Source organism: Eurytemora carolleeae, unplaced genomic scaffold (assembly GCF_000591075.1).
Source record: "Eurytemora carolleeae unplaced genomic scaffold, Eaff_2.0 scaffold26, whole genome shotgun sequence".
Classification (NCBI taxonomy): domain Eukaryota; kingdom Metazoa; phylum Arthropoda; class Copepoda; order Calanoida; family Temoridae; genus Eurytemora; species Eurytemora carolleeae.
Genome location: NW_019396043.1, coordinates 601,978 through 616,598, shown reverse-complemented (window position 1 = coordinate 616,598; position 14,621 = coordinate 601,978). Strand labels below are relative to the sequence as shown.

Genomic DNA, 14,621 nt, shown 5'->3' with positions numbered 1-14,621 from the left:
CATCTACATTGAAAAAGGACAGATAATGTTACGTTTTCTCCTGAAGTTATTGAATTTATGATCATTCTAACCAACATTCATAATCTTATTTCATTTTCGATTTTATAGAAGTTCTTTTAAAGAAGATAAACAGGTTACAGTTATCAAATATGATAGTCAGTAAGAAGTTTGCCAGGTTCAGTCCCAGAATGTTCTCTAGATTTGGAACTGAGTTTTTGCCACAAACTCAAATATTTTAATCCCTAAATCTTTGCATCGAGTGGTGTAAACCTTTGATATCTCAACACAAATACACTACAGTTCGGAACTTTTTTACAAAAAATGTTTACAATGTTACAATCTAAGTTTGATTTTCGTAGTTACAAGATTTACGACCTTATACAAACGTCATTAGAATATTTCCTTTATATGCAAACGATTCTTTTATATGCAAACGATTCCTTTATATGCAAACGATTCTTTTATATGCAAACGATTCTTATTTTATATGCAAACGATTCTTATTTATATGCAAACGATTCTTATATTAAAAATTTCTATTCAATCCGCATACCCTTTTATCGTCAATGACTTACTATATGCTTTTAATATTCCACTACTCCATTTGTGCACTCTTCAATTCTTATGTTTTGCAGGATCCAAGTATCCTTAATTCCAAATTTTTAATTGTATGTATGTAACCCTTACACTAATCTCTCAAAAAAAATGTAAACGAATTTGTCGTTAAGCTTTATTATTGAACACATGTAAACTAATTTGTATACAAATCTCTCAAAAAAAATTTAAACGAATTTGTCGTTAAGCTCTACTATTGAACACATGTTAACTAGTTTGTACAATTTAAATAAGAAGACAATAAATATCTAGATTTAAAAAAAAGAATATTTACAACGTAGTTAATACAATCATGATTACATAGTTATTTACCGCATGGTTAAGATAATCATGATAAGGTTTTACGTAGCTATTTACAAATGTAGATAATTAATAATATACAACGTAGATCACATTTACAGATATAGGGTTACAATGGTATATGTTACACTCCTAGATCAGTATTTATATTCTCCTAAATCATGTATTCTGTATTTATATTCTTCTAGATCATGTATTCTGTATTTTATTACTGTTAGATCTTGTATTCTGTATTAACATACTTCTGTATTCTGTGTTTATATAATCCTAGATCTTGTATTCTGTATTTATATTCTCGGAGACCTTGCTTCTATGTTTATATACTTCTAGATCTTGTATTCTGTATTTATATACTCCTAGATCTGGTATTCTGTGTTTATATACTCCTAGATCTTGTATTCTGTATTTATATACTCCTAGACCTTGTATTCTGTATTTGTATACTTCTAGATCTTGTATTCTGTATTTATATACTTCTAGATCTTGCATTTACTCCTGGATCTTGTATTCTGTATTTATATACTCCTAGATCTGGTATTCTGTGTTTATATACTCCTGGATCTTGTATTCTGTATTTATATACTCATAGATCTTGTATTCTGTATTTATATTCTCCAAAATCTTGTATTCTGTATTTGTATACTTCTAGATCTTGTATTCTGTATTCACATACTCCTAGATCATGTATTCTGTATTTATATACTCCAAGATCTTGTATTCTGTGTTTGTATACTTCTAGATCACATATTCTGTATTTATATACTCCTAGATCTTGTGTTATGTTTATTGATATACTTCTAGATCATGTATTCTTTATTTAAATACTCCTAGATCTTGTATTCTGTGTTTACAAAGTCCTAGATCATATATTCTGTATTTATATACTCCTAAATCTTGTGTTATGAATATTTTTATACTTCTAGATCTTATATACTGTATTTAATCTATGAAGGAACTATTGCACTGTTTATTGCACAAGTCTAAGATGTTTACCCTGATACATGCTTAATATTCAGTGTCAATTAAATCTAACTAGTAGAAGAACCTTCTAAACCCCACATATGGTTTTGCTTGTCACACAGAGCTGGAAAATATTTAAGTTTAATTAATTATCCCAATGGTTCTGTCAGCTGAACTGGATCTGTTTAGTAAGCCCCCAGAGCCCGCGATTCAAAAACTTCGGCTCGAGCCGTATTTCCTTAAACCCGACTTTAAGACCCAATCTTTGACCCAACTCTGACGACAGCTTGAGTCACTTGATTGACAGCTGCAACATCTGTTGGACTACCGGGCTTAAATAATCAATTATTCTGGTTTTAAGTAGCAATTGAGGATTGTAAACGGAAGATCATTCCCGGAAGACTGTTTGGGGGAGGTTCTGAAGCCCTATTTGGGACGCGCACTGCCGCAAATAGGTAAAATGAGGTTCGGAAGCTGTGTGGGGGAGGTTGCTTTCCCTCCTTTGAGGTATTACTGGTATTAAAGTCGCTAAAAACAAAAATTTCTTTTCGAAATAAAACAAACACATAATTTTGATGAAATATCTTTTGAAAAAAGTTCTTGTCTTCCTCTTTATTTGTGTCAAAAATCCACTGTACTAAAATCTTTATAATGATCAGTAAAATTTGAGGGATACAAGAGGAATACAATGGTTTTATAGAGAGGGATACAGGAGGAATACAGTGGTTTTATAGAGGGGGAAAATATGAAAAAATGTTCAATATCAAATGATTTAAAACCTTGTAGCTGCAGAAAAGAAGTTGTAAACAGGATCTTCAAAATTTATTTTACCAATTTGCTTTTTCAAAATTCGGATGTTTATACTTGGATTTTATTCCGAAAATCTGGGGGTTTGGATATTGAAATGCGGGGTTGCTGGCGGGTCTGCACTCCCACCCTCATTCAAACATCAAACAATTTTTAATAGATCTATTTATAGGTTTTCACTGAATTAAGTGCAAGTAATAAATTAATTAATCGAATAATAGAATAACTAATGGATAAATAGATTAATTAATGTGAATACCAAGGTTAAATCATATTACAAGGATACATGTTTCTAATTATTGGCATAGTTTTGAGCTCTGTTTTTAAACATTCTTATTTTTTTTTATTTCAAGAGGCTCCTAAAATACTTGAGATGTTAAACCTATTTTTAAATTGTATGCTTGATAAGTTTGCTTGTATTGCAAAAGGTTTACACTGTCAAAACATATACAGGGTTACCCACTAAGGATGAGACTTCAGAGACGATTGTACGAAATTTGTTTGGTTCTTTTTTTTGATTCAGGGTTTCATACAGGGGGGATGATAGTTCTCTACCTGTGTGCTCAGTTAGCTGTACTATACACTTACAACTGTATATTGATATACTATAGGTTAGGCCAGAATCAACTTATAATAAACAAATATGCAGTACGCTCTCGGCATAGTTGATGGCCTATAAAATTAGTAAAGGATTAGCGTACATCATCACTCTATACACTATAACCTCGTTGGTTTCTTAACAAAGCTTTTAAGGGAACCGTTATGAATTGAACAGCCCACTCTTTTTAAATGGAAGGTCACTTAAAATTACGATGGCAAAAAAAAGAAAGCTTATTCATGCATTTCGACGCGATTAACTAAAAATATATTTTCTTGAATTAAGAAAATTGCAACTAGTATAGAGAGGTAGCGCGCTTATATGTTAAATTGTTAAAAATGCTCTCTATTAAAAATGCTTGAATAGGCCATACAACCTGATAAAGCACTTACAAAATTGCTATTTTGAACAAAGATAGACACAAAGTTTTCTCAATTAATTCCCTTGTTTATTAGGATACCCTGTGGTCCTATAGCAGTTGCTTACTGATTGTAAGTAAAAGGAACTAAGTTTGAGCAAAAACCAAATCATGTTGGCTTTTAATATTTCAAACTATGAATTCTGTTGAATAAAATAGTCTGAAGTTTCAAATATCAAAGGATTACCCAGAGCGGGTTGCAAAGATACGGGAATAAGAAAATCTGAGCAATTGCATGTATTGTAACTTGGTGGTTATATCTATATTGTAAAAACTTAAATAATAAAATGTATAATTGTAAATCTCGCAATTTGTTACTTTTCACTGATAATCCATTATATTAATTCTTTTCAATTCAGATCTCTTTTCGGAGATTCTTTTTGTTAAGATTTCTTTTATGACATTTCTTTTTATTAAAGTCAAATGATTCATTTTTGCAGAAATTTAATGTTTATAAGTTTAATGGTTACAAATCACATTATGTAAAATAGTATTCTCCGCGGTAGGTAGGGCTGGGCAAATTCTGACTTTTTCTAACAATTCGTTTTTTTTCAGAGATGTTCGTATTTTAGCTTGAAACGCAATAATTCTTTTGTTAACAATACTTTTTTTACAGCAACCGTTAGTTAATGATCTCGATATTACTAATGACGTAAAAGGCAGATATTTTATACATCGTTTACGGTATGAGCCGTTAACGAAATTCACCCTTTTTAAATTTTGTTTTTTGTTTTCATTTATAATTTTTTTCTTTCAAAAACAGCAGTTAAGGATCTGAAAATTAACGGTTTTTCCCGTTTGTTAACAGACTCTTCCATTAATTTTCAATTTTCATTATCAGAATTGTACACAGCCCTAGTAGCAGGCGGACTTAATAGCCAGAGGATTTAGATTTCCTTCTCTTAGATTTCTTTTGGTTAGATATCATTTTCTTGGATATAATTTTCTGAGATTTATTTTTGTTAGCTTTCTTTTTGTTAGCTTTCTTTTTGCTAGCTTTCTTTTTGTTAGATTTCTTTTTCTGAGTCATGCTGCCGGCATAGTCAGTTCCATTTGATTTAACCGAAGGAAGAGACAAATTCAGGGTTCCATTATCTTTATCAGATATTTTCTCTGGTTGAAGCTCAGTAAACTCTTCAAAACTTTTCTTCCTGGTTATCTGATGTTCAAGCCAGTAAATTAGTTTCTGGAAACCTATGGATGATTTTAATTTTATCTTGCCTAATTTTTTTTAACAGTTAATTTATAAGTTTTGGGCTGTGAATGATTTCTCATACTTCGACATACAACCTTGGGCCTCATTATTTCTAGTAAGTATCTACAGTACTTTTTTTAAGATTATGTAATTGTTTGAATTAATTACCATTGTTCTGTATTTCAGGGATCACATCAGCTTCTTCACTACCATAATAATCTGCTTCTTTGATATCCTCCCAACTTGACCCCACCTCGCCCCTGTATGGAATGTAATCAAGATTCCAGTCTTGAAAGTCTGGAAGTTTTAGACTGTTGGTTGATATGGAAAAAAGGTCAAATTTAAAAAAAATCAACGAGACCTGGCTCAACTGCCTAAATTTAAAGAATTGGGCTGCGGTTGCTGAACTACCAACCACCGGTTTAAATTTAAACCAACGATTCAAATTCTTCCTTAGTCTTTAACTTTGCATGGGTGGTTCACATTTGAACCACGCGGCAATAGGAAGTTCAAATGATGTAATGTCATAATTTTATGTCAAATAAACAAATTATTAACTAAAGATAATATTTAATTACCATGTGAAGGACTCGACCTCTTGAATATTCCTGAAGGCAGAGCTAGCAATCAGCTGAAATAGTTCAATGTCAGAATGCCACACTTATTTATTTTTAAGTATTATTATTAATTTTTTCCAGAGACTTATAGTCACTAACTACATACATGCAGCTATGTTGCTTTTTCTTATTATTATAGATATATAAAGGTTTTAGTGTGCTTCTATTTTAACTTTTAATTGTGACTCTATCTGTGAGCATCTTCACTTAGTCCAATATAAAAAAATCGTGGATTAAATGATATTCTTTTATTTTCAAAATTTAACAAAAATCAAAATTTTTGTAATTTTGATTGATCATAAACCTTCCCTTGGGACATTTGTGAGGTCACAAACAAAATCAAATTTTGGGCCCGATAGGTTCAGTCGTTATGACGTTTATTGGTTACAAACGGACAGCTACACCCAAATAGACAAACAAACAGACAGACTGCAAATAAGGAACATATATCAATATTTGTATACTTTGCTTGCTGTCTGTTTGTTTGTCTGTTTGTATCCAATAAACGTCAACATGGCTGAACAGATCGGTCCCAATTTTGTGGTGGACCTTAAAAATTGGACTCTAGAAAATTCGATTTTTGAAAATTAAAAAAATCCACGATTTATTTTATAAAATCCGCAAAATTTTTTGTTTGTTTTTCTTTTACAAAGAGAATATGGAAATTGAAGAAAATGTCTAGTATGTATATATATATATATGAAATAGTCAAATCAAAATTGTGAAACCTACCAATATAACGAGAAGCATATGTGTGGCCTGTATTGTAGCAAGGATTAGACTTCAATGCACTGGAATACTACTTCTTACTTCTTAGATAGTAAATTCATAAAATCTTTATAACGATCAGTAAAAATTTTTAATTGTTAGTTCGGATACAGTGGTATACCCTTTAAACCTTTATCTAACTAATATAAGGAGGAAAATATATCGACATTTTGAAAAGTGGTTTATACTGACAATATTCTCTATTGTTTCTGTGGCAAGAGGTTACTTTGACTGACAACCCACAGTTAAAAATAATCAATTTTTAAAGTTTAAAACATTATGATAATAAATAAATTAATTAATGAATTAATAAAAATAATAGAAAAAAAGTTCTAATTAAACCTTCCTGCACAGTGCACAGGCTGTAAACTAATTTTTAAAAAAGAAAAAATATCACAAAGTGCATTTAAAATAAAAAATTATATAATCTTTTTTTTATAACAGTAGGATTGTGTAACAAGATACGCGGAAGAACTGAAGTCTTGAAAGAAAAACGTTAAGAACGTAATTTAGAAGGTTTAGCACAAGATAAAAAAACTGTTTTTAGGCAGGGGGGGGGGCATAATTTTTATTCTAAATCCTTAAAATTAAAAAAATCCACGATTTATTTTATAAAATCCGCAAAATTTTTTGTTTGTTTTTCTTTTACAAAGAGAATATGGAAATTGAAGAAAATGTTGGGGGCATAATTTTTATTCTAAATCCTTAAAGGGATTGTTGTAGTTTTAAATGACTATTTATTGAAAGAAAGGCATGTCCGAATCAAAATCATATTTTTGATCTTAAAAAACAATGAATTTTTAAAGGACTTCAAACTCTTCAAATTTGCTGTCAATGCCTTAAAAATATATTTTATTTTAAAATATGTTAAATTACTCGCTAAAAATGCTTGAATATGTCATGCAACCTGATAAAGTTCTTATGAAATTGCTACCTAGCCTCAAATATGGTGATGTTCCTTTTAAGCACTCCAATTTTCTTGAACAGATCATATTCAGCAAGTACGCAACCAATCTAAAAACAACTATATCCAAGAGGAGCCTGCGACACTTAGGTTTGCTCCTATTATTATTGGAATTTAATAATTTTTCATTTTTTAATAGATATAATTGATAATATTATTTATACGCCCCTATCACGTGACCAGAACTCCCACCAATGGCAGTGCAGTATACTGTCACGTGATACAGACGGAGACACCTTTACAGTCCCTTTAAAGCACTCCAATTTTTTTACTTTATTTGTTACTTTATCTTCCTGCACGGTTACTTTAACCTAAAGGAACTGTATACGTTATTTTGAGCCACCCTCTGCTTGCATTTACATGTACAATTCACAACGGTACCTTTTCAAACATTTGTCTCATCATAGATGACAGAGAATTCTTAAATTTTCTAGCTGAAAATTGAGTGTCGGAAAACTTGAGTGTTACACTGGCATGGAGTGTACACTGTAACCTACTACTGTCCCTTAAACAGACTGTAAGCGTAATTTTAGTTACCCTCCATGCAACGTTGGCAATGCCCGATTTAGAAGCAAGAAATGGCAAGTCACTTGAAAATAAACAGTTTAGAGAAACAAAAGCATTGAAATCTAATTCATACTTGATCAGACAAAGCTTTTAAGAGTATCATCGTGAATCGGGCATTGCCATCTTTGCATGTAGGGTCGCTTGAAATTCCCTTACAGTCCCTTAAGTATACTCTACTTAAATAATCTAATCTCCTTGGTACATTGTAGGTCATAAATAATGCATTTGTTCTCGCTTACTGCAATATAATCTTATTTTTTTCATTTCTTTTCTCAACCTCTGCATTCTATTCATCAAAATATTGTACCTTTTCTGCATTCTTACGAGCACTGGTGTTGCCAGGTCGGGGTTAGAAATACTTTTATTTAGAAACAGTTTACAAAACCTTCGTCAGAACATTCTCAGCTGATCTTATTAAACCTGTAAAACGTTAATCCCATATTTTTTTAAACCTTTATCTGATAATAGTTTGGAATTGTCTCAGCCTTTTCTAGGGTTAAAAGTGTTTAATTCTGACAATTTATGTATGTGTTCCTGCAGTAGAATTGCAAAAGTGTAAAAACCCCATTATTAAAAAAAATATGTTTTGAAATAATAAACATCGATATCTAGTTCATAATAAGATTTATAGCTTTTAAGGGTACCGTTGTAAATTGGGCATTGCAATCTTTGCATGGAGGGTCACTTGAAATTACTCTTACAGTCCCTTTAAGTTCCATAAATATCTCGAGCACCCCTAAATGTCTATTTTCTTATATTGGAATGAATCTTCTGAATTTGTCGAGATGGACCAAGAAAACGTGTATCCATGTGTCTTGTGTTGTTCATAACTTTAGGTAAGGAAAAAAGTTATTTTAACCATATCACGAGGGGGGGGGAGGTCTGATATCACGTGGGGGGGGGGAGGTCTGATAACTAAAAACTGTTTGAGGAAGATGCCCAAACTTTATAATTGAAGACAAAGTTTGCCAAAAAAAATGAAAAATGTCGTGGATAGAATAAGGTAATGGGTGTCTTATAAAATACATAACTATTTGTATTATTATTTGAATTACAGATCTGAAATTTACTTGTTAGTAAAGCCCTTGAAAAAAGAATGTAGTATGTAATGCATGTTATTACAAAATAGGAAAAAGATATGTTTTAACTTCCTAGCTCCCTATTATGTATATTAGACCAAAAAAGCCCAATCGGGAAAGGGTTAAAACGTGTGATAAAAATATAACTTCTTAAATATAGGTAGAAACCTTTTTGCTTCCCTAATTATGAAATTGTAAATATAGGTTCTACAAATCCTATTAAAGCTCTGTTCAAGTAACAATTAAACTAACTGCACTTGCATTGAACCAAAGAAATGAAGTGAAAGATATATAATTATCTACAGATTCTCCAGTTGAGTAAATCCTGTGTGTAAATGGACGGGATCGGAGTAAACCTGAGTAAACCCGTCCCGGTCCTAACTCCGAGTACAGTTTACACACTACGCTCAATCTCAATCTCAACAGTAACACAACACTCAGTCGCGTCCTAACCCTCGTTAAGTAAAGATGTGAACCTGGAGCAGTGAACACACGAATAAAACCATGAATCTGATAGACTTTAAAGTGACCCTAATAGGAGATAAGGGAGTAGGGAAAACATCTCTTATAAAAAAATTTCTTCAAGATAGGATAATTCAGGTGAGCAGTTGAAGAAATATATTTAAACATTTATTATAAAAGAAATCTTGTGACAGAAAGGATACAAACAAAGAAATTCTCTTTAATTACCAGTTAAAAACTTCAAAGTTCAAGAAACTGGTGGTTATATCAGATGTTATTTTTTTCTTGCATTGCCAACTGGATTGCTAAACCAGAAAGAGATTTTGATTGTCGTTGAAGTCTCTGGGTATTTACATTAAATAATGTTGTGAATGATAATAATTGATATAAAAAAGGAAGAAACCAGTTAAAGTTTTATTAAACCATTTATTTATAAAATAAAGACTGACTCAAATCTTTACACGCGTTTCATTTAATTTGGAGATTCCGGTAAATAATATCACTGACATTAAACCCTAATATTTAGGACTTTTGTCCTAACTTAAGTGTTTGGGGTTGCAACCATTTAATCCTTTTTGTTATCTTATGAACTAGACATTGTAAACACAAAACCAATTTTAACCCTCGTCGTAAATATTTAATTACTTTAGTTCTAATTTCAGACTGGTCCATTGGTTGGTAGTACCAGAGAGTTAATCCTTGCCGAGAGTAGGGTTCGGTTCTCTATTTCCGAGTGCAGCGAACCGTCGGAGCTGAGGTTGCTGGAGTACCCGGATATCTACCTCATCTGCTTCGGATTGAACGACCCTGCCACCCTCCTCAATACTGTCGGAGAATGGTATCCGAGAGTACGAGGGACGGGTATACCTCTGATACTGGTCGGCTGTAAGTCTGATATCTCCGGGGTGCAGAGAGAACAGATCCGAGCTGTATCTAGTCAAGTTCAGGCCACGGATTATCTTGAAACCTCTTCCAAGTTCTCCGATAGATCTGTGTACACAATGTTTGAATCCGCGTATTTTCTCTCCTCTCCTCAATCCTCAATATCTCCGTCCTATAAGAGACGATCTAGATCTGCTATTAGAGACAACTCTTCCTCCAAGATTGTTCCATGTCTCAGGAACTCCCTGAGCAAGGACTCCCCACTCCCGAAGAGGGATTCCTCCCTTTTCAGCTCCAGGTCTAAAACCGGTAGTCTCAGTTCAGTAAGTGTCAAGTCCAAATCTAGTACTCTATCCAGTACCCGGAGTGACTCCAGTATGATCTCAATATCAACCAAAACCCCGAGGATAAGACGAAGAGGGGAGACGTGTCGGGACCCGGAGAAGGGGGAACGAATGGTAACAATCCGATGTGAAAGACTGACCAGTGAACGTGAGTACGAGCAGGTTGAGATTGAGATCCCTCTCTCCGTGTACAACAATATGCAGGCGCAATCCAACCCTCTCTCAAACCGGAACTCTGCCCAGAGGATGAGTCTGGTCAATCGACTGAGAAATTTATTTATCTAAACCAAAGATAGTTCTTCATGACCTGTATTTAAAGGGACTGTTGGCGTGACAGATTCACAACGGTACCTTTTAATTCGTTATCTTAGCAACAGTGTGGAAGATATTGTCGGTTTTCTATGTAGAAAATTAATTAATTCTGACAATTTTTATTTTTTGCATGCCTGTTGCATAAATCTGCTATAGTCACTTTTATAGAGAAACCAGTGATTAGTAATTTTCAGATGTAAAAACAAGGATATAATCATCATTTTTACTGTGAAGTAGGTTAATGGTACCGTTGTGAATTGGGGTTGCCTCTCTTTACCTGGAGATGTGCTCGGAATTACGTTGTCAATCCCTTTAATCTGTGAAAATCAAGTTTAAAGAACATTATCTTTGATATTTTTTTATATTTGATAAAGAAACATTTAAACCCCGACAAACTGCTGTGATTATAAATTTTGAATAAAATATGTAAATTTCACGAAACTTAGAATGCTAGATTAAAGCAGTAGAGTGTAGAAAAGGGATTTAGGAATTTTTACAAGTTTTTATTAACACAGGAAACATAATTTATTTCTTGGACTTCTACACTGTTCAAGAATTTACATCAAATATTTGCAAATCACAGAAATTACTAAGCCTAAACCATTTTACTTCAAATGTTTTTTTTTGGACTCACAAATAATCACTCATTTAAATCTTCTTATTATTTTCATATATATTTTCATGTCTAGTGGTTTAATTGATTTTACATCTAAATGACCCATGGTCTCATGAAAGTGTAAATCTTTGATATTTCAAACTGATTATTTTATTTATTTTAACAGAATTCATAGTTTAAAATATCTAATATCTACGATGAATCAAGTTAAAAAATCAAAGCTTCTGGAGAGGATACAGTTCCATTTGAACAAAACATTTTACATAAAATGATAAAAAACGTGCATTCACTGATAAAGTGTTTAAAGAAGAAGGCTATTTTGAACGCCACAATTGTCTTTTTTCAAAAAATCAAAGCTTCTGGAGAGGATACAGTTCCATTTGAACAAAACATTTTACATAAAATGATAAAAAACGTGCATTCACTGATAAAGTGTTTAAAGAAGAAGGCTATTTTGAACGCCACAATTGTCTTTTTTCAACTTTATTTATTTGATAATTTTTTATTGAAACGTCATAACGTGCCTGTATTTAAAGAAAAAACGTAATCTACCTATTGATTATGTCTGAACTCTTGTTAAACGTCATAACGTGCCTGAAACTCGTATTTAAAGAAAAAACGTAATTTAACTATTGATTAAGTCTGAACTCTTGTTAAAACGTCATAACGTGCCTGATTACCTTGTAGTTAATAAACGTGCTCACGAACTATTGATAAAGTGGGATGGGTTGAAATAATTAATAAAAAGTCGATTTCTTTCTAAAGTCATTTCCTCAATCCATGACTCACTGTGATAGAATGTATTTTTTGAGATGGGAGGGGGTGATTACAGGTTGGGATAATATATGAGGGGGAGGGGGTTCCACCTCCACTAGTGTTTATACCCCACACCTAGATACACCACTAGCAATTGACCAACCAAAGAATTTGCATAATTTAGCCCAGGTCTGTGTAGTGTGCAAACATTGTATATACACTTAGCAAATATACAAATAAATGAGAGGGGGGGGGGGGGTGCAGTGGGAAGCATAACACATGAATGTATCTATACTTAATTATATATAAAGCAGAGCGTCGAATGTCGAATATGTCTGTTCACATGTGTAACATAGGATTTACCTTTTTGACAGGTAGCTTTTTTTTCAAAATACACTGGCAATAAAATAATAACCATAGATTCAGCCTGCAGTATATACAAAGTAACATCAATTTTAAAGACAGGGTCGACTTTGAAGTGTCCCAACACATTAAGATTTAATTTTAGCACTCTAACTCACTTATGGTTTTCTATAGCCCTTTACATATACATTTTAGCACTACATAGCAGTTGGTGTTAGCTTTAGCTTTCAAGAAGTAATTGGCAAAATTCTTATCTATTTGTGCTTGAGAGGTTGAGACCTTTAAATCACAGAAAGAGAGAACCAAGGAAATGTTGTTATCGTGGTTTTAAAGTTCTTAGTTAAATGAGTGACTTTTATAGCAAAAACTGAGTTTCAAGGCAAAAGCCGAAAGAAGTTTTCCACAACACTGCATACACAGTTCAACTACCTAACATAGCCGGTCACTCCCTTTAAAGAACTGAACTTCTTATTTTAGACCACAGGTGTCGTAGACCTTTGATATTTTAAACTGTGAACTAGATCAAATAGAAATATCAAAGGATTGTAAAGATATAGGGATTAAAAAAGTTGAGTTTGTGAGAAAAAACTCAATTCCCTTTTTTTGGAAAAAGTATTCATACAACATCATCCTACTTTGCACAATCTGAATTTAAATTTGCAAAGATTTGGCAAACCAGTTTGAAGTGCAAAGGTTTAGTTGAAGAAGATTGATGAACAAGGATGGATTTGATGGGTCATGGACGGGTTGGATGAAGGGTTAAGGTTTTACTCCAGGTATAATTTTGTAAACACAATTGAAAATATGATCTATTCTTTGAGAATAAATCTCGTTACAGTAAGTCCCAAATGGAAACAGTTTCCTTGATCTATGATGGAAACCCTTACTGAGTCTTTGCCACAAACACAATGTTTTGAATCCCTATATCTGTGCAACCTGATGGCGTAAACCTTTAATATTTTAAACTTAGATTATTTTATTTAACAGAATTCACAGTGCTCTTTTGTACTTTTGAAACAGTTGTTTTATAAACGCCACTTGAAAAAGTGCCCATAACGTTTTCTTATGAAGAGCAACATTTGTACAGTGCAAAGTGCACTGAAAAGAGAGTCTATAGAAAATTAGTTTTGATCATACAGTTTTCTTTACTTTGATTTTTTTGAAAAAATTCCATATGTTGTTTTATGCTCGCCCTTATATGTTAAAAATACTAAAAAAAAACTCCTTCATTCATTTCATGTTTAAACAAAACTCTTTTATCAAATCAAAAATCGTAGCTTTCCATTCATTTATCAAATCTGCTAAAATCTTATTTGTCAATTTGATAAAAAAAACTATAGAAAAAAAGAAACTTTTTATTATATGTACATATATTTTGTCAAAAAATAATAGTTCCTCCCATGAAGTATGGATTTTATAGCCAATCAATACTGGATTATGAATAATAAACGACAAACACGTGTAAGTTTAATTTAAAATTTTTTCTCCCAAGTATTGGGAAATAATTTGCACAAACAAGGCCACAGTCGGATCTTGAATGAAAAAGATAATGTTATCCCTCCCCTCCCCCTGAATTTGCTATGAATATGCGAATCGAAAAAAACAATGCATAACTGACAAATCTGAATGGAATGAAATATGTCTTCTGTATATATTGAATATTTCTTTATTTGCAAATGAATTTTATTCCATGTCGTGGGCACACACATGTCAAAATATTTAAATATATTTATATTTCGATTAATTCTTCAAAATTCTAAGGAATGAACAAAACAGAATTTTAAAATGCTTTTTTTCAGATTTAAAAATTTTGTTGAAAACAAAATCAATTTTAATAGAAAATGGGATAGAATAAAAAAAGATAAGATATAAAGAAAAGAAAAACTGCTATTTATTGAATACTGCATAACATTCGTATGTCACTTTCACAGAGAACCCACAATAAGAAAATTTTAGCTAGAAAAAAAAAGGATATTTTTATTATAATAGCATATATCA

At 32.1% G+C, this 14,621-nt stretch overlaps 2 protein-coding genes across 2 annotated transcripts; one reads left to right on the top strand and one right to left on the bottom strand.

Moving 5' to 3' along the window:
• Positions 1-4,125: 4,125 nt before the first annotated feature.
• On the bottom strand, positions 4,126-6,486 carry LOC111701386 (uncharacterized). The gene is made up of 4 exons (XM_023472658.1): positions 6,243-6,486; positions 5,472-5,524; positions 5,062-5,153; positions 4,126-4,892 (listed from the first exon to the last, which is right to left on the bottom strand). Exons 1-4 carry the CDS (start codon positions 6,258-6,260, stop codon positions 4,570-4,572), a joined length of 486 nt encoding a protein of 161 aa, XP_023328426.1. The 5' UTR covers positions 6,261-6,486; the 3' UTR covers positions 4,126-4,569.
• Positions 6,487-9,287: 2,801 nt separating this feature from the next.
• LOC111701476 (ras-like GTP-binding protein rhoA) lies at positions 9,288-11,268 on the top strand. Its single transcript, XM_023472775.1, has 2 exons — positions 9,288-9,488; positions 10,013-11,268. The coding sequence occupies exons 1-2, from the start codon at positions 9,393-9,395 to the stop codon at positions 10,859-10,861; spliced, it is 945 nt and encodes a 314-aa protein (XP_023328543.1). The 5' UTR covers positions 9,288-9,392; the 3' UTR covers positions 10,862-11,268.
• Positions 11,269-14,621: the final 3,353 nt, after the last annotated feature.